General features: G+C 58.1%; 1 protein-coding gene across 2 annotated transcripts; it reads right to left on the bottom strand.

Moving 5' to 3' along the window:
- Nucleotides 1–8,555: 8,555 nt before the first annotated feature.
- Nucleotides 8,556–18,519, bottom strand: USH1G (USH1 protein network component sans). 2 transcript variants are annotated; one of them, XM_087750863.1, is made up of 3 exons: nucleotides 18,246–18,519; nucleotides 9,585–10,826; nucleotides 8,556–8,855 (listed from the first exon to the last, which is right to left on the bottom strand). In XM_087750863.1, the coding sequence occupies exons 1-3, from the start codon at nucleotides 18,407–18,409 to the stop codon at nucleotides 8,852–8,854; spliced, it is 1,410 nt and encodes a 469-aa protein (XP_087606989.1). In that variant the 5' UTR covers nucleotides 18,410–18,519; the 3' UTR covers nucleotides 8,556–8,851. The 2 variants fall into 2 exon arrangements, with proteins under 2 accessions (XP_087606989.1, XP_009472405.1); XM_009474130.2 differs by lacking the exon at nucleotides 8,556–8,855 and having other exon boundaries at nucleotides 9,581–10,826.
- Between the last annotated feature and the right edge of the window lie 887 nt (nucleotides 18,520–19,406).

Raw genomic sequence — 19,406 nt, 5'->3', positions numbered from 1 at the left:
CTTTTGCCCCTCTACGGGTGCTCCCCAGCCCCACTCTGCTCCTCCAGGAAGCCTGTGCATCCCTTGCAGGTACCACTCCGGGGTGCCACTGCCACCCAGGGCTTTTGTGAGGGATGCCCAGCACAGGGCAGGGGCCCAGGCTGTCCCCATTCCTGCAGGTGTTACTCTGGAGTGGGAGCAGAGGTCCGGTCACAGACACGCCGATGCTGCTGCCGGCACGCTGCCTGCGCAGGCTTGTATAACCTCTTACGTCAGGCAGCGCTGGGCCGCGGCTGAGCCAGCTCCTGCTTCCCTCCCTGCCTGCGCCAGCCCAGCACCGTGGCCATTCGGGGGGCCCAAAGCTTCAGGGCCCCACTCCCTGGGGATCCCCGTGCCTGCTGGGTGCCCCATGGGCCCCTCTGCCCAGCAGCCTTCCCACAGGGATGCTGGCGGGTGCTGTCACCTGGTCCCTGCTGTGACCCGAGGATGCTCATCCTCCACTGCAGGCAGCTTCAGAGCACAGCCCTGCTTCATACAGAGCAGCCTTCCCAGTCATCTTTGAAAGCAAACAAAAAAGGGGATGGTTTCATGCTTCTCCCAGGGGAGAAGGAGCAGGATGCAGCAGCGGAGACAAGCCCAACGTAGCCTGGCACAGTCCAGAAAGCCTCCACCTCCCCAGCCTTCCCTGGCCTGCTTTCCAAACCTGACCAGCCAGGTTTCGGGGTGCTGGAGGTGTGCCAAAGCACCAGGGCAGCAGGGCGAAGACATTCCCCAGAGCCAGAGTGGGCAGGACACCATGCCAAAAACAGCACGCACTGCTCACCTCCCCTTCCCTGTCCCCAAAATGCGAGCAAAACCCCTGGGGAGATGTTGCCTGCGGGTGCAACCAGCGGCCAGCTCATGGCTGCCTGCCAGCATCCTCGAAGGGCTGTACAGCACCCATGAGACCTGCAGCCGGGGTCCGTACACCCCTGGGCATGGGTGGCCGAGCCCGTACACCGCTGTTGAGCATCCACTGTTGACCCTTGGGCATCACTCGCAGGTTGCAAAGTGCCACCAGGTTTGTTTTGGCACTTGGTGCCCTTATGTAAGGGAGCGGGAGAGCGGTGGGGATGAGCCCTGCTTTATAGGTCAGAAAATGGAGGTGCAGGGCAGTTAGGGGATTGGGCTAAGTCAGCCCATGAGTCAGTGGCAAAGGAGGGACCAGCGCGGCAGAGGCTTTATTAGCTGATGAGGGGTGGAGCAAGGCTCCGCAGGCAGGCAAGGAGCCACACCGAGACGCAGCATCAACAGAGCGGGGTCTTGCTCTCCTGCTTGGTGCATCCCCCAACACCCTGACCCACTGGTGATGTGGCCCTGGCCCTGCTCCTCCTCCTCCTCGCCGTGCCCCTGACGGGCAGCTGAGCCACTCGCCCCCCACCGCAGCCCCAAACTCGCCCACGGAACAGCCAGGAAGGCGGTGATGGAGCAAGGTCAGTGAAACAGGTTTCTCCTCCTGCGTCCCTCGAGCAAGGCGTCCTTCCCTGCACAGGCTGGGGAGCTGCAGACTTGTTGACAGCGGCTCTCGTTAGCTCGGTTATTGAGCAGGGCCCGAGGGCTGGGCTCTCGGCTCTGGAGGTAGCGGCTCGGATGGGGCCACGGCCGCCCTGTGCATCTCCCTGTCTCTCCCCGGGTGGGCAGCCGTGCTGCTCAGCCTTCCCCGGCCTCACAGGACCCCACGGGAGCCCTGCGCTCCGGGAGGAGTGCTCCAAAACACCGACGGGGCCGGGGTGGCTGAAATAACGGGTGTTGGTGTGGGAGCTCTGCCGTGCCAGGGACCCGGAGGGGCTTGGGGGCAGCAACCCCAGTTGACCTTGGTGCCGTCGTCTGTAGTCGCCCCCAGGTGCTGGTACGCTGGCCGAGCGGCCAGTGCCAAGCTCAAGGGTTGTTTGTGGCTGTGGAAAAGGGCCAGGCTGGGCGTTTATCACAGCAGAGGTAAAAGGCAGCACCCAGGCCAGCTGCCAGGATCCCTCCCCTGCCCCGTTCAGGCCTTTTGCCGTCTCACTGGAGCTCCCACACTCTCCTCTGCGCTTCTCGGCAGCAGTGCCCACGGCCGGTGGCACTACAAACCGGGGTCGGAGAAATGCAGAGGTCAGCCATCCCGTCCACGGGCGCGTTTACAAAACGCAGCCAGAGATCCTGGGGGCAGCGTCCTGGGGGGGCGAACGGGGGCGAGGGTCCCCGCTGCCAGTGCCTGGTTTTGCTGCAAGGCGGCAGTGCCAGCCAAGCTCCGCCGCTTCCCAGCGGTGAGATAATGAGTCGGGAAGAAAGGGATGTTGTAACAGCCGGATCCATCCCTGGTGCCTCCTGTGAGGGCAGACCCCATCCTTGGGCAAGAGCGGCGGCGTGCTCAGCCCGCTGCTGGTGGTGCCCAGCTGCTGCCTCCACCCAGGCACCAGCAGGCTGCAGCCGCACCAGAGCCAGGGAGGGGAGCCCAGAGAAATCCATCCCCACCAGGGCTTAAATGCTTGCGCAGGACTTACTGCCTGGGTTTAGGGGGTTTCTGGGCTGGATCCCCTCCTTGCAGCCCTGGGTTTGCTTCTCCAGCTTGGTGCAGTCCCACGGCGGGTTGGGTGGCTCAGGCTTTGCCCAGGTGTCTCCTCTGGTGATGGCTGCTCTGGTCCCACCGGTACCTTCTGGGCTGGGTGGCTCTGCTGGCTTTGGAGAACGCTGGAGAGTTGCAGATTGGTGTCCTGCAGCAGGAAAATACAGTTGTCAAACTGCATCCTACAAGGTTAAAGCTCAGACAAAGATCAGGGAACAGGAGCAGCGGGAAGGTTGTCCCTGTCCCTCTGAAAAAGCACTGGGAGATAGTGAAGAGGGCCGGGATCCCTGCCCGCCCTCGGAGCTGCCCCGGGGCCCAGGCTGGCATCGCGGGGCTGTGCCGCGAGCAGGGGTCCCCAGTGCTGCAGGGCAGGCGGTGCGGCTGCACGGTGCCCATGGGCGCTGGCTGAGCCCACACCAACTGGGTGTCGCACAGCCCCCCGGTGCCTTCGTCACCCACCCTCCTCCCACTGAAGCATCTGGGGAAGGGTGTATGGGCTGGCCAGGGCACCAATCCTGCAGCGCCGGTGTTTGCCCCAGCCACTCGCATGGTCTCGGCTAGCAGCCCTACCGAGGAGCCAGTGCTGGTATTGTCCCAGTTACGTAGGGTTTCCCTCCCGCTGTCACCTCTGGGACCCGCGGGCCCCCCTGCTGAGCTGGTCCCTCGTTCACGCAGGAGATGCCCTGTCGCTGGGGCTGTGCAGGGCTGCTCGGTGCCCTTACCCCGGCACGTGGAGTGGCACGCAGCCAGCTCCATTGCTGGGGTTGGAGTCAAGTCCTCCTTAAAACACAGTTCCCCACAGCTTCAGCATCCCCACCAGCAGTGCTGGGCACAACCCCGTCCTCACCGCTGGTTTCAGGGCCATGCCAGAGTGAGCCAGGAGCCCGGGTGTCACAGGGGACCAGGGATGTTCAGCAGCTGGGGACGAAGATCAGACGGTGCCTGTGCTCGAAGCACACTTATCCCCAGCAGCACCGTCAGTGCTCAGCAGGATGAATCCAGACCAATGTCACGTACCTGCTGCAGCCATATCTTCACCCCGAGCAAAGGTCCCCCAGCCTGAAATCCCCAGCTACGAGCCCTTAAATCCCTCCCTCTCTGTGCTGTTGGGGCAGGAGCCCAGGAGAAGACATCTGGCTTTTCCAGCTCTGGGTGACCCCGTAGCTCCCCCATTAGCCCCTGTTCACCCAGGCTGAGTGCCGAGGGGCTCGGGGTGTCTTGCGGTGGTGGCATTTTCTTGCATGCTTCAGCAGAAACAGCTCCATAGCCCTGCTGAGGCTGGAAAAAGTTATTGCAGCAACAGCTCCCCAATTACAGAGCAAACCTGCACTCCAGCCCTGCACCGAGCCCCGTGGGAGGTGCTGCCCTGCTCCTGACCCTTATTCAGTGACAGTCAGGGATTTTAGCTTAACACCCAGGAGGGAGCATCTCCCTACCCTGCACCTCGAGCGCACAGCCTGCCTGCTCCAGGCGCTGCGGACAGACCACCAAAAGCAGATGGGCCTGGGGCACCGGTGATGCCCCACATCTTGCTCTGCCCCGGCTCTGCCCCAGGGATGCTCAGTGCCACCTGCGGGTGCATCCCCGTGCTCCTCCGGCCACACCAGCTGAGAGCAAGCCGGGGCGATGGGTACCAGGACGATGGGTACCGGGGAGCTCCCTCCTGCCCTGAGACACTTGGTGGCAGAATCCACGGCATCGCCTGATGCTTTGCTAACATTTATGAATTGCATGAAGCAGATGTAGAAAATAATTTGCCCTGTTAATACCTAAAGCCAGCATTAAAAGAAAACAACATTCCACTTCTCCTGCTTTCCTGGCCTGTTCTGCAGCTCCCTCTCAGGGAGGACACACTGAGCCGTGTCCACATTGCTGCCTTTTGGGGCATTTTGGTTTTAGGAACAGTCACGGTGGGTCCCAAAAGCTGTTGCAAAGCCCCTGCAAGGTGCTGCATCCAACCCAGGCCATATCAGCATCGCATCCAGCCCGGCGCTCGGCTGCCAGAGGGCACCGTGCACGGCACAGCAAAGCCGGGGTGTGCCACGGGTGCTCTGCACGGAGCCCCTTCCTGCTCGCCTCCGTCCTGGCCGTCCACCTTCCTGCAGCCACGCGTTACTCAGCCGCTCGGCCAGGAAGTGAATCCCCGGCGGGATGGGCAGGAAATAGTTAAGCAAGTGGCGTGCAATGGCCCACGCTGGCCCGGTAGCTCCCTGGACCCCAGCGTCACCCTCCCGTGTGGGCACTGTGGCCGTCACCAGCTCCAGGTGAGGCTGGAGGAGAGGAGCATCAGCCAGGGCTGAGGACTAGGTGCTCCAGCCCAAGGGAGATGCCTCCCCGAGGTCCCCTCTGCTCCTAGGACCTACCTGGTGTCCTGAGGGCGATGTCCTTTCTCTGTTCCCATGGCATGGCATGGCTGAGCACATGTGCCATCCAAGGGGAGCAGCCAATAACCCCAGTGCTGCCAGCAGCCTGGGGGAAGGAGCCACATCCCCCCCGGGCCGGCCACGGTACTCAGCAGCCGAGCAGGGATGCTGCAACGCTCACTCGGCGCCTGCAAACCTGCATGTCCGACGCCACTGCTGCACACCCTCGGTCATCCCCAAAAACCTCCCCTGCCTTCTCCCTCCTCCAGACCGCGGTCTGGGGGCCCAGCCAGCTCCTAAGGACAGGGAGACAAAAGCACCTGAGTGACAGCGAGCACCAACACATCCCCCTCGCAGCAGCCGCATGGGGATAAGGGCAGAGCCCGTGAATTGGCATCACTTTTGCGAGCAATGCTCCTGCAGCCGAGGAGCCGGGGCTGTCCAGCTCAAGGATGGGGTGTCCATGCCATGGCCGGACCGCTGGTGTGGCCCCTTGGTCTCGCTCCGCTCCCTACGTGCCACCTCCTGCACCATCAGGGACAGCGAAATACATGTCCAAGCTCAACCGAGGGGACTGGTTTTGCTGAGAAGCCCAATTTAACACAGGCACAGGGCAGTTTGGCGTTCGTGGCTTGGGGCGTTAAGGGACGACTGTCCCCAGGATCACAGGTTCCCTGCCAGGGAGATGCTGCCATCCACTGCCATGGTGCCCGCAGGACCTGCGCCGTGTCCGACCGCCCAGGCGCCGCAGGCAGGCCCGGCCACGGGGAGGTACGAAGGCTGGTGTTTTCTCACTGGCAGCACCAGGTTGGGGAAACCTGCTGCCTGGCTCGGTTTCTGTTTGGGAGGGTATTTAAGAGTGTTCTCCAGGGTGTGCCAGCCCTGGCCTCCACCCTGCTTTCACAAGTGCCCTCTCCGAAAGGAGCTTGTTGTTCTCGGCCGTGGAGCAGATGCAATTAGCACCGGCGAGGTTCCCCCACTGAGGCTGGGCTGCCGACGGGCAGAGCAGCAATGGGGCCTGTCTGCGCTGAGGACGCCGGGATGGCCACGTCCCCTCCTCATGCCCAGGGCAAGGAGAGCCCAGCTCCACCACGAGCCTGGTGGGATGCAGCAACCCAGCCAGCCGGGGGGAGCTGGAAACCAGGGGATGTCTCCTGGGCCAGGGGGTTTGAAGACCCTGTCCTGCAAGGGCTGCGTCCCCACGCTTTGTGGGAGACGACCTGGTTGGAAACCACCAACCAAACCCAAAGCCAAGCAACACGCATGAGCCCAAAGAGCGGGCGCTTGCTCTGGGGCTGCCGGCGCCTCTGACAGCCGTCCCTGTGCCCACAGACTGTCCTCCTCGCCCCATCTGGGACAGCCGCGGGCCTGAGCCCATCTCTTGGGCTCTACAATGCTGTGTTGGTGCCACGGCTCAGTTTTGGTCTCTCTCTGTGGTCATGGAGGTGACCACATTGGTCTCGGGGCTTGGCAGTCCCGAGTGGGATTTCTGGGCTTGGTCTCAGCTGTGCGGGGACGTGTCCCATGGCACTGGGGTACCATCATGTCACCAAACCTTTTCACCGGCTCTTTGGAGGAAAGACAAGTTGGGAGAAGGGTTCTCTGTCAGCATCAGCCCAACATCAGCAACTGCTTGGGTGCTCCTAAGCAAAAAGGCAAAGTTAGGGAACGTGTGAACCCCAGCTACTCAGCAGCCCCCAAATACCCACCGCATCCCGGTGCCCAGCCCGTAAGAGGTTCCGGTAGGTGCCAAGCCAATAGATCCGCTTCTCCCTGTCATCCGCTGGGTAAACTGGTCCCCATTGCACTGGAGTGACAGTGATGCGAACCAGGGTGAATCGCTCCCCTCCCATGTCCGGCACAAACCCAAAGCCATGATTCATCCCCGGGGGAACTGGAGCCGGAGCTGGTTCGTGGCGGGCAGAGGGCATTCTGCTGGTTATTCAGAGCAAGGGCAGAGGGCTTGGATGAAACCACACACGTGCACAGGGAAGGGGGAGAATTTAGCCACCATAACCTCACCTGAAAACCAGCCTTGAATACGGGTCCTGCTCGCAGGCGGGACTCGGCAGCCGTGTGCTGCACTGCTGCCTCGCAGCCCCGGCGGGCAGCGGGTCCCATCCTGCTCTCCCAGGCCCAGTCCCGGCAGAGGGAGCTGTGACATTAGCGAGCCCAGCCACCGCTCTCCCTGCTGGGACAGCAGCCCAGGGCTTTGGAGAGGGACCAAAGAAAACAGTGCTGGGGCCCCGGTGCCATGCAGCCTTCACAAACTTGCTGACTCAGCATATCTGATTGCTTGCCCTTTTGCCTGGAAATCAAGCTAAGAGTTATGCAGAACTTGTAAATTCAAATATAAAAGCACTTTTAGCTCTAAAAAAAACCACTTTAAAAAGCTCCTCAGTTTGCATCCATGCAGAAAGATCTTGGACCTTCGATTCAGCGGCAGTGTTTAGCCGATGCCGGAGCACCTCTGTGTGCAGGGGCACGAGGCTGGGACTGGAGACCCCACACTGCTCCCGGTGGGGCTTCTGCCACTTGGGGAGCACAGCTTCGCCCCAAAAAAAGCCCCATCCTCCAAACAGAAAAACCACAGCCTCCGCAGCCCCGAAGGGACAAGTGTGGTCCAGATCCCAGCCAGACCTGGGCTGAGCACATAGAGACTGCCAGGAGTCACCGTGCTCAGGTCATTCCTTATCATTTGCATCCTTGAGATAAGGCTGGATAAGCAGTACCAGAAACACCACGAGGAATTTCTCTGATCTGGTAGTTTGCATCACAGCCTGAACAGGCACGGTGCCAGCACCCCACAGCAAGAGGCCGTTGCCTCTCTCCCGTTAGAATATGTCGCTGCGAGATCAGGGGAGAGTGCAGGTCCCCAGCCTGCTGCTGCACCCCAAAACCACTCCTGCCACCCAGGAGCTGCCCGTAGATCACGTATGTAAAATGGCACAGTGGAGCTGGGAGTTGAGGGCTCGGTAAGCGAGTGCGATGGTGAGAGATGCGATGGGTCTGCGCAAAAAAACAAGTAACGCTACAGCTTGGAGCTGGGCTGTGTTTTCAGTGCTGATGCATCAGGGGTGCTTGGAATAGGCTCTGGGCTGCAGCCTGGTGCTGCGCTCCATCCTGGGAAGCTCCTGGAGGCAAAAGCCCAGGCTCTTCGCACACAAACTGCTCATGCAGCTCAGTGCCCTGGGGAGAGAGGGCAGAAACGCTGCCTCCCTGGGACAGCCACTTGACCAGCGCGCTGGAAGACAGCTACCAGCACGTTCAAAGCCCCATCTTCATTTCGGATCATCACACTCAAGACAGCACAGACTGGACTGACAGACGTGCTGGCAGAAGTCAGGGCTGGCACATCTCAAGCTGAACAGCCCCAAACCACAGTAATCAAAACTCCCTTCCAAAAATACAGCATCGAACACTGTACCAAAGCAGCCAAGAACCAGGAGAGAGGCCAGGACTCCCCATCCCCCTGCTCCTCCACCCCAAACCCCAAATCAACCACTTGCTCCAGAAAGAATGGGTGTAATTATTTATTTTGGGTCCCTTTGAAAATACCATCACGTATCTCCTTCTGGTCATGGCTTTGTGTCGTCCCTCAGCCCGTGAGGGCACAGTGTCCTCGCCAGCTGGGCAGCACTTGTTCCTCCAGTGAGCGGGCAAGCGTTGTCCCTTCACGGCCGGCAGGTTGGAGCTGCTTGGTCCGACCTCAGCAGTCGTCCCTCCGTACCGGGTACCGCCTGGGAGCATCGTACAGACAGGGAGCGGAGTGAGGGAGCAGGAGGGCAGTCTGGAGGGACTGGTGGGGATGGCTGTAGCCTTCAGCTGCCCCAGGAAGAGAATCTCTGGCTTGTGTTTTCTGGCAACTTAGAACTGGGTTTTTTTCTTGATCATTAAAAAAAAATAAAATAAAATAATGATGTTGCTATCTGCAAAAGAGAAAGAGAAAAATCTATCAGCACCCTGAGGACCCAAGACTGAGCTGTACTGAAAGCCTGTAAAACCAGCAAGAAGCACACAGATATTTGCAGGCTGGGAAGCCCAAACAATGCAGTGGATTGGGGTGTCAGCAGATGTGACCGTGGGGAGACCCACACTACTGCCTTCCCTTCACCTCTATGGCAGGCACATGGTCCTTCAAACCAAACCAACCAAACCCTGGGAACACCATAAAACAGCAACAATCCCAACCCAGATAGGCAATCTCCAGAGGTCTGAGTAAGGTCTCAAGCACTTGGGGAAGGATTCCCAATGCCACTGGGCACCGTCGTCTGCTCCCACCGGGAATTGCAGTTGATTTCCTAACGCCTTCAAAAGGTGAGGAGTCAAGACAAGCCTGAGTGTGGTTGAAAATCCCAGCTACAGGGACTCAGAAGAACCAGACCACAGTGCAGTCAGCATTCATACTGGTTATGAAACAAAGCAGAGGCTTCACGTCCTGCCCAGCCACACTAGGGCTGTTGAGTAATGAACTAACGCTATTGCCACCTCTCCGAACTCTCATCGTTTCCACACGAGCGGGAATTTGCCCACACACAGAAGCACTGAGGTTACCTGGACTCCTACTCTTCCAAGTGGGTTGAAAACAAGACCTTACTTTATCCATATCTCCACCTGTTGAAGGGCTTAATCGCTCAGAGGCTCCATCTCTTACTTACAGTTCAGTGTCTACAATGACATCTGGCTTCTCCAGAGTTTGCCGTCTCCTCTGGATGGCATCCACAATCTTTTTCCTGGGGCCCAATGGGATATTGATGCTCTTCAGGTCATTGTCTGAACATAGCATGAGGGCCTCCAAGTCGATCTTTTCCTTCTTCAAGATGGAGATGAACTCAAACATGTGCAGGGAAGCCAGAAAAGTCTCCAAGGGGCTGGTCTCTGGTTCGTCATCATCATCTAAACCCAGCTCCACCTCGTCCCAGGGTAGCTCCTCCGCGTTCCTCTCCTGCAGGCTGTTGGCACTGCCAATGCTATCGTTGAGACTTGGCGAGCGCTGCAGGCGGCTCCGCAGTTTGACACCTACCCCATCGGCGTTGTCTTCACCCAGCGTGCCAGCGTCCTCCCGGCCGATCCCAAAAAGCCCACTGCTGACGTAGTTGCGCCGGAACACCATGGTGCCCAGCCCGGGGCGGTTGAACAAGGAGTCGTGGCCAGAGTCGGTGCTGACTTCTGAGTGGGCCGAGTCCATGTGCAAGCCTGGGTCACTTATGGCACGGGAGACGGTGTCTTCATCCATGAGGAACATGTCTCTGATATTACGCCGAGTCCACTCCTTGGGGCTGGCGTATGTGCCCTGCTTCACAAACATGACGTCGTTCCCCAGCTGCAGGCCAGACAGAGACCGCACGCTTTTCCTCCCATCCTCATAGATCTTGAACGTCCCATCCACCTGCTTCTTCTTCTCTAGCTTCTTTTGTATTTTCGTCTTTCCCTTGGCTGTGCCATGGATGGTGGCTTGTGAGTATGGCAGGGAAGTCACCATAGACATGTGTTGGAACTTCTTGCTTAAGGTGCTACTCGAATAGCTGGAGAAGCTCATGGTATCTGAATTATCCGACATCTCCTTTCTGTACCGTTTCTCCATCCTTTCATGGTGCTTCTTCTGCAGCTTCACGCAGTCCTTAATCCTCCTCTCCGCGTCCCGAAAGGCCTTGTCCTTCAGTTTGCTCACCAGCTTGGGGTTGAGGCTGCTCTGCTTGGCAGCAATAGAGTCCAGGTATCGCACACACTCCATGTGCCCCTTCATGGCTGCCATGTCCAGCGGGGTGTGGTAGTCGTTGTCCAGGCACCAGATGTTGGCCCCAAAAGAGATGAGGAAGGAAAGGCAGTTCAGGTGGCCATTGGCTGCTGCCAGGTGGAGAGGGGTGTTCCCCCAGATGTCACATTTGTCTGGATCACCCCTAGACAGCAAGAAAAATGACAAGTTAACATGCAGGCGAGGCTGGCAGACTCTACCGAGGTATTCCCAGTTGTACAGGGGCAAATCAGCACCGTGAACTGTTGTCTCCTCAAAATATGGAGCTACACACCTCCAGCCCCAACAGCTTAATTTTAAGGGGGTCTTCTGGAGGGTTTTAAGGGGGTCTGCTACTGACATGGAATCACACGCCTGACACGCAAGTCTCTGATTATTCCCGTGACTTGAATTTAGCTCTCAGGAGACAATGTTCCTGCATCAAGCCGAGTTTTGGAGGGACTTAAGCCAGATTCTGAATAGCCCAGAACTGAGATATGGAGCTGATTTCTAGCTCAGCTTGTTATAAGATTTCAAATCTCAAGCATCCTATTAAATGCTAGTCAGATTTGATCTTCAAATCTTGGCTTCGTTCAGATTCCATGGAGAGACATCCCAAAATACCTCTCCCTACACCATACCCTGTGTGGGACACCATGCGTTCCCACCATGATGGCAGCACCACCACGAAATGGCCATCCTCAGCGTTGGTTCTGAAAGCCACCAGCTGCTGCCCCTGCCCACCCTCCTGTTCATTGGTGCCTGGGGGATTTCGGGGCACAAGAGGGCACGTAGTCAGTAGAGAATAAGAGCAAAGTTGCTGGCATTGGCCTCCGGGTTGGGGTTTTGTGGGGGTTTTTGCTGTACCACGCTTGGTTTCGATTGCATGGCTCGAAGCGCATTGGTATTAGCACATCCTGAGAATCCAGTTTCAGAGAAAGTGGAGATTAGGTTTCTGCACTCCTCAAGAGCTGGACACTCAACTAACGCCTTTAGTATCCCTTCTCACCCTGTGCCGGACCCTGCTGCAGCAAGCTGCTGATGGGGCACAACCGCTTGCCCGCATCTCCTGCCTCCTGTGATGGGATGGACACAAACCGAGGACTGAAAGAAGTCTGTCCTCCTGACATTCCTCTCTATTTATGATCTGCTGAAACAAGAGAGAGTTCACACCCCTGCTGGCACCGGCCTGTGCCCGAGCGTGTGCTAACGATACACAGCCAGCAGCAGTATCTGTCAACAAGGCACTCTCCATTCCTGCACACGGATAAGGCAAAGCCTTTTATTACGGCTGTGCAGCTGCACCACCCTCAAGAGCAACTCCCCGCGGGCAGCAGGGCTCCGGCAGAGCTCTGGCTCGGCACAGCTCCTGCCCGTTTTCACCCACCCTTTCAATGAGCTCTAGAGGAACCGAGCGCTGTCCCTCCGCCACAAGGACCCCAGCTCCAAGCCCTGGTGACACCAGGAGTCTGGGAGGCGAATGCACGCTTGAGACCTTCAGCCCGTGTTATTTCACTCCTTGCTGCTTTAGGACCTCTGTGGAGAAGAGCTGGGAGCAGCAGAGCCCAGAACCCTCTCCCAGATCCCGCATGCTCTGTGCTTATCTCGCTTGAAAGAGTCTGAAAACGGCTTCAGAGAAAGAAGACAGAGATCACAGGAGCTGAGGGACTTCTTTCCCCTGCCAGCTTCGCATCTTCATCGCTACCAGCCATGTACAAGATCCAGCGACAGCCTCGTCCAGCACATTCACCCTCCCAGACCGCAGGCAGGCTCCCTGTGCTCGCTCTGGACGCTGCTGTTCAGGGAACAGCGGAGCCGGAGCAGAGCCACCCAGCTGGTGCGATGTCTAGTTCGCAATCCGCAGGCTTTGCCGACATCTCAGCTACGTAATACTGAAGGGAAATGATTCTGCAAAAGGCAGAAGCAATAAAGACGGCGTCCAGAGGTTAAGCTGGAGATTATTTGGAGCCAGAGCATGAGCTTCCCGGCTGTATTCCCCAAGAGCCGCTACGACATCCACTCAGCTTTCCCCTTGTGGGAGCATCAGCAGTTGCTCTCCACCACACGTGTATTTTCACAAAACTTGTAGAAACTTAGCAACCACAACCTTGAGCCTGCTGGCAAATTCAGCAAGAGTTTGAGTCTTTGAGTCAAAAGGCTCAAAACTGCGTAAGGGCCAAAGAGACGCACAAAAGCTGCAGGACTTCCATATCCAGAGCCTTCAACATAGGATCACAGAAGCACAGAAAGGCTTCAAAGATGGGGGATAGGGAAGAGAAGGGCAGGAGATCACAGGATTGAGGAGCCATGAAGCCAGCAGAAGGAGAGGAGAAAGCAGCAGGTACTCCAGCAATGCTGAGTTTCCAGGAGCGGTAACTCCCCAGCCCTCGCCTCTACCCTCATCGTGACATGTCCAGGCTGGGAAATTCATGGGGGGGATAAATATTTGATGAATTGCAAGAGAGGAGTAAATTATTGATAGAGCTGGATTAACGAGCCAGTGAAACTGGAGCTGCCGGCGCTGGCGGCGGGACTCCAGCGCGCGAAGGGTTGTTCGTTCATTTACGTGTGCTCTGAATGGGCACGCATGTGCCCAACCTGAGCGGGCAGATGAGCCAGGGCACTGCGAGGGTCCCACCACGTACAGGGACTCACGACTCGGGCAGTGACTTAGCAGTGGACTCACCAGAGACAATCTTGCTCCCCAAGCTGAGCATATGGATGCTCGATCCATAAAGTACATCTCGGAGCCCATTCTCATGTCTGTCTGGTTCGGGTGGCAAAGAGCAAAGCCAGGGAGGTCTTGGGGGCTTCATATTTGAAGGTCTACTTTCCTCATGCTTTTTACCACCTCAGAGAGTAAGTGAGGGGGGAAAAAAGTATCAAACCCAGCTTTTCCTGGACATTTCCACTGTCTAGAAACAAGAGTATTAGAGCAAAATTAGATCTCTAGGTCCCTTTGCCCTATAAATGTTGGCCGCAGGCGCTAAAAACGCATCAGAAGGAAAGAAGAATGGTGACTTGCAAAGTAGAGGTGTTTGATCCAGCACAGATAATAAACATGAGGCCCTCCCTCTGGCGGGTGTCTGTCCGAGCAAAACTTCACCTCCAGGGCGCCGTGCACGCGGAGATGCTGACTGCAGGGTCCACTAAGTGGGAACGCATTTTAATAACAGGGGTGAAGCGCAGCGCTTCTCACCTTCAAAGCGTTTTCGAGTGCTGAGTCAACTCCTGTAATAATCATTATTAAAAACACTCTTAATTGAGCCCCTTAGGTGGACATGTGCATCTCCTGAGTCATTGCGTTTGTACCGTGACATGCACACTCACTCCCTTCCTGCCGGTTTTTCCCCTCCGCTTCTCCCGTAGGATCCCAATTAGCCTGGGAATCCACCGGCACTTACATACATCCTTCCCTGGCTGCACGTGTGAAGTTCCTCTGATAGCAATGGGCTGGCTCACCCCCAGCTCATGGCTCTGCGTGAAGGATCGGGCCCTCGGACCAGGAGCCGGCTGGGTGCGGAGCATCTCTGGCTCCCATAAAACGTTTTTGGATGTAGGAAGAGGAAGAAGTCATGTATGGCTTGAGGGAAAAAAAAAAACACACCATCTTCAGCATAGGCAGTCAGGGCAACGACCCAAGCAAAGCCTAGGAATGGGCAGAAAAGATGAGTTTTTGGACCCAGAGCAGAGCCTTGGGTCCTGTATCCCAAGCTTTGTCCAGGTGGTGGTAGGTCAAGGATTCAGCATTTCTCCAAGTTCAGATCCCCCAAAATCCAGCACAGATGCTGTAGGTGAGGTTCATCTCGGGGCTCTCTGCCTCTTGTACCAGCAAAAAGCCAGGTGAGGAGTTATTGGGATTATGAATGCCGGCTGTGCTGTGGTAGCGCCTAGGGGCACATCTACCAGCTCAGCGCTTCGCCATGCCCAGATCTCACGCCGGCTCTGAGCAGCCCGCTCAGGTGCCAGAAGCGCGGAAGCCGCGACGTGCTCCACCCTGCTCCTGCACCTTCCCGGCAGGTGATCGCCCAGGCGAAGGTCCCCACCGACGCAGCCACGCTGCTCCCGGCACCCACGTGGCCGTCAGCCCTGTGGCGTGCAGAGGATGCACATCCCCTTCACGTGCCTTGCTGCCATCTCCACTGCAACCCTGCCCCAGCCGGGGTGACGCGACTCCCTCGAGCAGCCTGGCTGATGTCAGGAGCCATCTCGTCCCCTCCAACCCACTCTCACCCCTCTGCCATTAACATCCGAAGCATCCGTGACCCCCATTTTTTTAAGAAGGGAAACTGAGGCATGCCTCTGTAAAGAAACGCTGGGTGACAAAGCTGACTGCGGACCTCTCTAGCAGAAAGTCACATCCTCACCTCTCCCGCGATCAACTCCAAGGCAAGAGAGTCCCGGCCGTTCCCAGCCGAGGCTGCCAGACCCATGGTTAACTGGAGCTGGACTGGCGCCCGCCACTGCCACAGCAGCTCATAACGAACCACGCTGAAGAATTACTGCCTCTGAAAGGCTGCAACGCTAAATGCCAGTTAGCCTGCCTTTTCCCAGCCATCACATTAATTGAGTTTGCTTCCCTCGCTGGAGCCCAGCCAGGAGGAAGAAAAAGGCTTTTTGTGTTGCAAACAAGAAGGATGAGCCACTGCTGCTCCCTCCATCCCAACCCCTCTCTCCATCCCCATGCAAACGTGGCACAGAGGCCCGGAGACATCACCGGCTGTTATGGACAGAGCAATAGGCCTGCTTCGTTACCCCTTCTGTGCGAGTTGAGACGACAAACTTTCCTCAAGGATCCCCCAAGGGATTTATTATATATTATTATATATTATATGCTGAACGCGGAGACGTATGAATGAGGCTCCTTCACTGATGACAGAGCCCAGATAATCCTCAGTGTCCCCCAGCCTGCCCCGACGATCCGAGCCGTGGTCTGCCCCTAGCAGCCCCCTCCCTCGCCGCGCTGCTCGGCACAGCCCTGCCTTCTCGGGGTGCCTCTGGCCGGCCTCGCTCGGATGTTTCAGAACAGCCTGGCCCCAGCGCCCAATCTCCCAGCTTGTCTGGGCACCGGTATCACTGCCCAGCGCTGGCAAGGAGGATTCAGTGTTTCTTGCTGCCCCAAGACTCCCCCATCACCCGCTGTGCCTCGGCATCCCCCTGCAATGCGGTTGGAGGATAACCAGCCCCCTCAGCCCCCAAAGCTGCCTCCCACCCATCCCTGCCCCGAAGCTCCCGCTCCCCCAGGCACCGCTCCGTGCCACGGTCCCACGCTCTCCTGCCTCGCAGAAAAGCAGAAAGTTACAAGGGTCTGCCCAGGGGCTCCCCCAGGTCCTGTAGGATTTCCCCTGTCCCCCCTGTCCCCAGGCTGGGGCTCTCCCGCCTCTCGCAGACCCAAAGCCAGCCCAGGGAGCAGAGGTGCGCCTGCCTCCGCACCGAGCTGGGCGAGGAGGCTTCGCTGACCTCTGCGTGGTCCTGGGCGAGGATCTGACACACGGAGATGGATGCATGGACACAAACGCATCCTCCAGCCCCACAGACACACGCTTTGCTCCACCATCCATCACGTAAAGGGCACTGGGCTTTTGCCAGGCTATTTTCCCTGTCAGGATCAAATGCATATTAGGCTGTTAATTAAAGAGCAGCCAAGCTGCACTCAGACATGATTGAGCCCACAAGGACCTTTCAGTCAGATACAAATTTCTAAAAGGGGCCCCTCCATGGAAAAGCAGCCCTTGGGCTTCACGGAGAGGCAGAAGCTGCTGGCTTGGATGCGTGGATCAGCAGGCCAGGCAGCGGTGCCGCGGGTGTCCTGCGATGGAGATGGCAATGCAAAGAGATATAACAATATAAAGAGATATAAAGTCAGTCTGAAAGGCCCATGCTGTGGATGAACGCCCCGTGGCACGGGCCTTTCAGACTGACTTTTTGGCCATCGACGGGTCTTTGGAACCATTTCTAACTTCGGGGTCTCATCCCCAGAGCTCCTGCCCTTGTCTCTCTGGCCCTGGGTGGCGATTCCCCTCCCGGCAGGAGCTCAGAGCGGGTTTCTGCCGGGCACAGTCTCTCCTGGGGGGCACACAGCAAGTCACGCAGCCCCCACGCAGGGAAGCAGCCCAGGGGCAGCTCGGGATGCCCCGCTCAGACCCACGCCTTGCTCGCTCCCCTCCGGACTCTGAAATCATCTTTTCCTGAGCACGCTCCTATTGTGCCAGGCACTCAAGAACTTGTTAAAGCGACTCCATACAGAGCCCTTCTGACCCCAGGATCTGAAAAGAAAATGTTTTACAATGGAAGGACAGCTGGCCAGGGCCAGGGGAGCTGGCTGAAGGTTTTGCAGAAGCAGACCGGAGTGTCAGGAGATGCTGACAGCCCAGGACCAGCCACAGCAGAGACGTGGCCGATGGGGTACGAGAGCTGTAAGGATGGACGATGGGGTACGAGAGCCAAGGATGGACGCAGAAAATCCCTGCTTGGGAGCTGACAGCCCCACCGAGCCGCGACCCAACGTGGAACAGCAAAGCCCTTCCAAGGAGGCACGATGTATGCCCAGGCTGCTGGCCCCAGCACTAGTCCTCAATATTAGAAAGAAAATAAATCAAAATCAGCAGCACCACCGACCTCTCAGCACAAGGCAGAGGCCACCCCACCTTGGATGCCTTTAGATGAGGTGCTCAGAAAAGCAAGTGGAGTGGGAAGCACTGGGACGTGCTCCTTTGGACGACTGGTAGGAACAGGAGAGCCACGAACTGCTCAGGAAGGAACGAGGTATGGCAACTCTTGCCTCAGCACACACCTTCTCCTACGGTTCCCCCAACACCACGGTGCAGAGCCCTCCAGCCTGACGAGCCCCCTCAATCCCACTCCCCTCTCTCCGCCGCATCCACACTTACACAGCCAGAGACCCCCAGATTTGGCAGTGCAGGGTGAGGGACCGAGAGACGCATCAGCATCGAGCAGCCCCCGCGGGGGAGACTGGGCTTCAAGAAATCTGCTCTTGGGGAACCTGCTCCCGAATTTTCTGGGCTGCAGGTGCACGACAGGCTGCCCGGGGGTCACGTATTCAAACCTCGCTTGGGTAAAACAGAGAAGCGTCACCTCCTGCCAGCTGGCACTGCACACACATCTCCATGCGAGCATTTCTTGGGACAGAAGGAGCAGTTATTCTCTCTGCCCCCTCATTTAAAAGGGCTTTTTTTGTGGCAGTGCCCCGATGTGCTACACTTCAGCTCTGCCTGTCTTTACAGGACCTGGCTGCAAAAGCACTTGCAGGGGAGCAGGGGGGGACCCAGCCCCACCTGGGGAGCTGCAAGTGGGGTTTGGGGCCGGAGCAGAGTCACGGGGTGGTTATAGGATCAGAGGAGCTGGGAAAACACAGATCGGTTATCAGGAGCATCGGATTAGACTCAAAGCACCGCAAGGAGAGAAAAATAACAGAGGGGAAGACGGGGGGGATCGTGTTATGGACAGAAGCCGTCATTTTGTGGGGAACCTACACCCATGCTGACCTGTGAGCAGGGAAGGGGAAAAATGGGCTCCGAGCTGCCCTGTCCCCCGAGACCGGCACCGTGCGTTCGCCAGCACTCACCCTCTGCTGACGATGAGGCGCAGGGCGTCCAGGTTGCCGTGGTAGGCGGCCCATAGGGTCGGGGTCATGCCATCCTCGTCCGGTGAGTTCAGGTCCTTCTTGGTGGCTTCCTTCAGGAGGTCCAGGTAGCCATCCCGGGCTGCTCGGTGGTACTGGTCATTCATGGTGTGGAGTGGTCCCTGGGCAAGCGCATGGGTGCCCAGGGGGTCTCAGAGGATGGGCATGGACGTGGGGAAGGGGGAGCTGCCAGGAGGGCCCAGCTCGCCGTGCACAGCGCCGCTGCCGTACCAGGACACCTGAGAAGTCCTGGCCGCGGAGGCAGGAGCTCCTCCAAGCCCAGCCAGCCAGGCTCTCCAGCGCTTCCCCTGGGTCCTAAGCATCCTCCGGCCCTGACGCGGTTCCTCGCAACAAACCTTTCACGCATCAGCTGCGCGGCACATTAAAAGCTCCAATTAAGCAGCCTCGCTGCGTTGGGCTCAGCCGAGTGCTGTGGACACAGGGTCACGCAGCGAGACCTCACCAGGGTCTCCACGTCCCCTAAGCGGAGCAGCTGCCAGAACGGCTTCGGGGCCGTATCGTGCCCGATACCCCTGCCTGCACCCCATCTCCAGCGAGGACCAGCAGAGCCCCGGGGCAGAGTCGCAGGAGGGAGCAGGGACTGGTGAAGCGGGAGCCCCGCTGCCTCCGCTCGCAGCCCCGCCGGAGCGGGGTGGCAGCAGGGACCGGCAGCGATGCTCCTGCTCCGGGCAGAGACAGCCAAGAGCAGTTTGGTGGCTTCCCCAATTTCACAGCAATGCCAGGGCTGTTCAGAGCTCAGCTTTTCCTGGTTAAAAAAAAAGGAAATATATAAATACCCCTAGTGTCGCTAGGCAGGCAGCAGCAGACCCAGTCCCCATCCCTGTCCCCCCCACTACCCTGCCTGTGCCCGCAGGACTCTGCCTTCCAGGGAACCGCACAACAAACTGCACAACAGGAATCTGAGAGATAAACCTGTGATAACTCACACGGGCTGGAAAAATTCCCTTCCTCACTCCTTCTCCCTCTTCAGAGACCAAAAAAACCCCCAAAACCAAACCCGCTCCTGCCTGCGGCTCTGTACTTCTACCGTGATGCGCACGAGGGACAGTGCTTGGCCTCCAGTGCCTTTGATGCAGACACAGA

Source organism: Nipponia nippon, unplaced genomic scaffold, assembly GCF_047370975.1.
Source record: "Nipponia nippon isolate SJK-2023a ecotype South Korea unplaced genomic scaffold, ASM4737097v1 scaffold_14, whole genome shotgun sequence".
NCBI classification, from domain to species: domain Eukaryota; kingdom Metazoa; phylum Chordata; class Aves; order Pelecaniformes; family Threskiornithidae; genus Nipponia; species Nipponia nippon.
The sequence above is the reverse complement of the archived record's forward strand: the minus strand, read 5'-3'. Positions and strand labels throughout refer to the sequence as shown.

Bases quoted from the DNA above. Each gene is read 5' to 3' on its own strand.
- USH1G (XM_087750863.1), bottom strand. From the start codon at position 18,409: ATGAATGACCAGTACCACCGAGCAGCCCGGGATGGCTACCTGGACCTC. The intron at 10,827-18,245 runs GTGAGTGCTGGC...CTTGCTGTCTAG, and splicing joins CGCCTCATCGTCAGCAGAGG to GGGTGATCCAGACAAATGTG.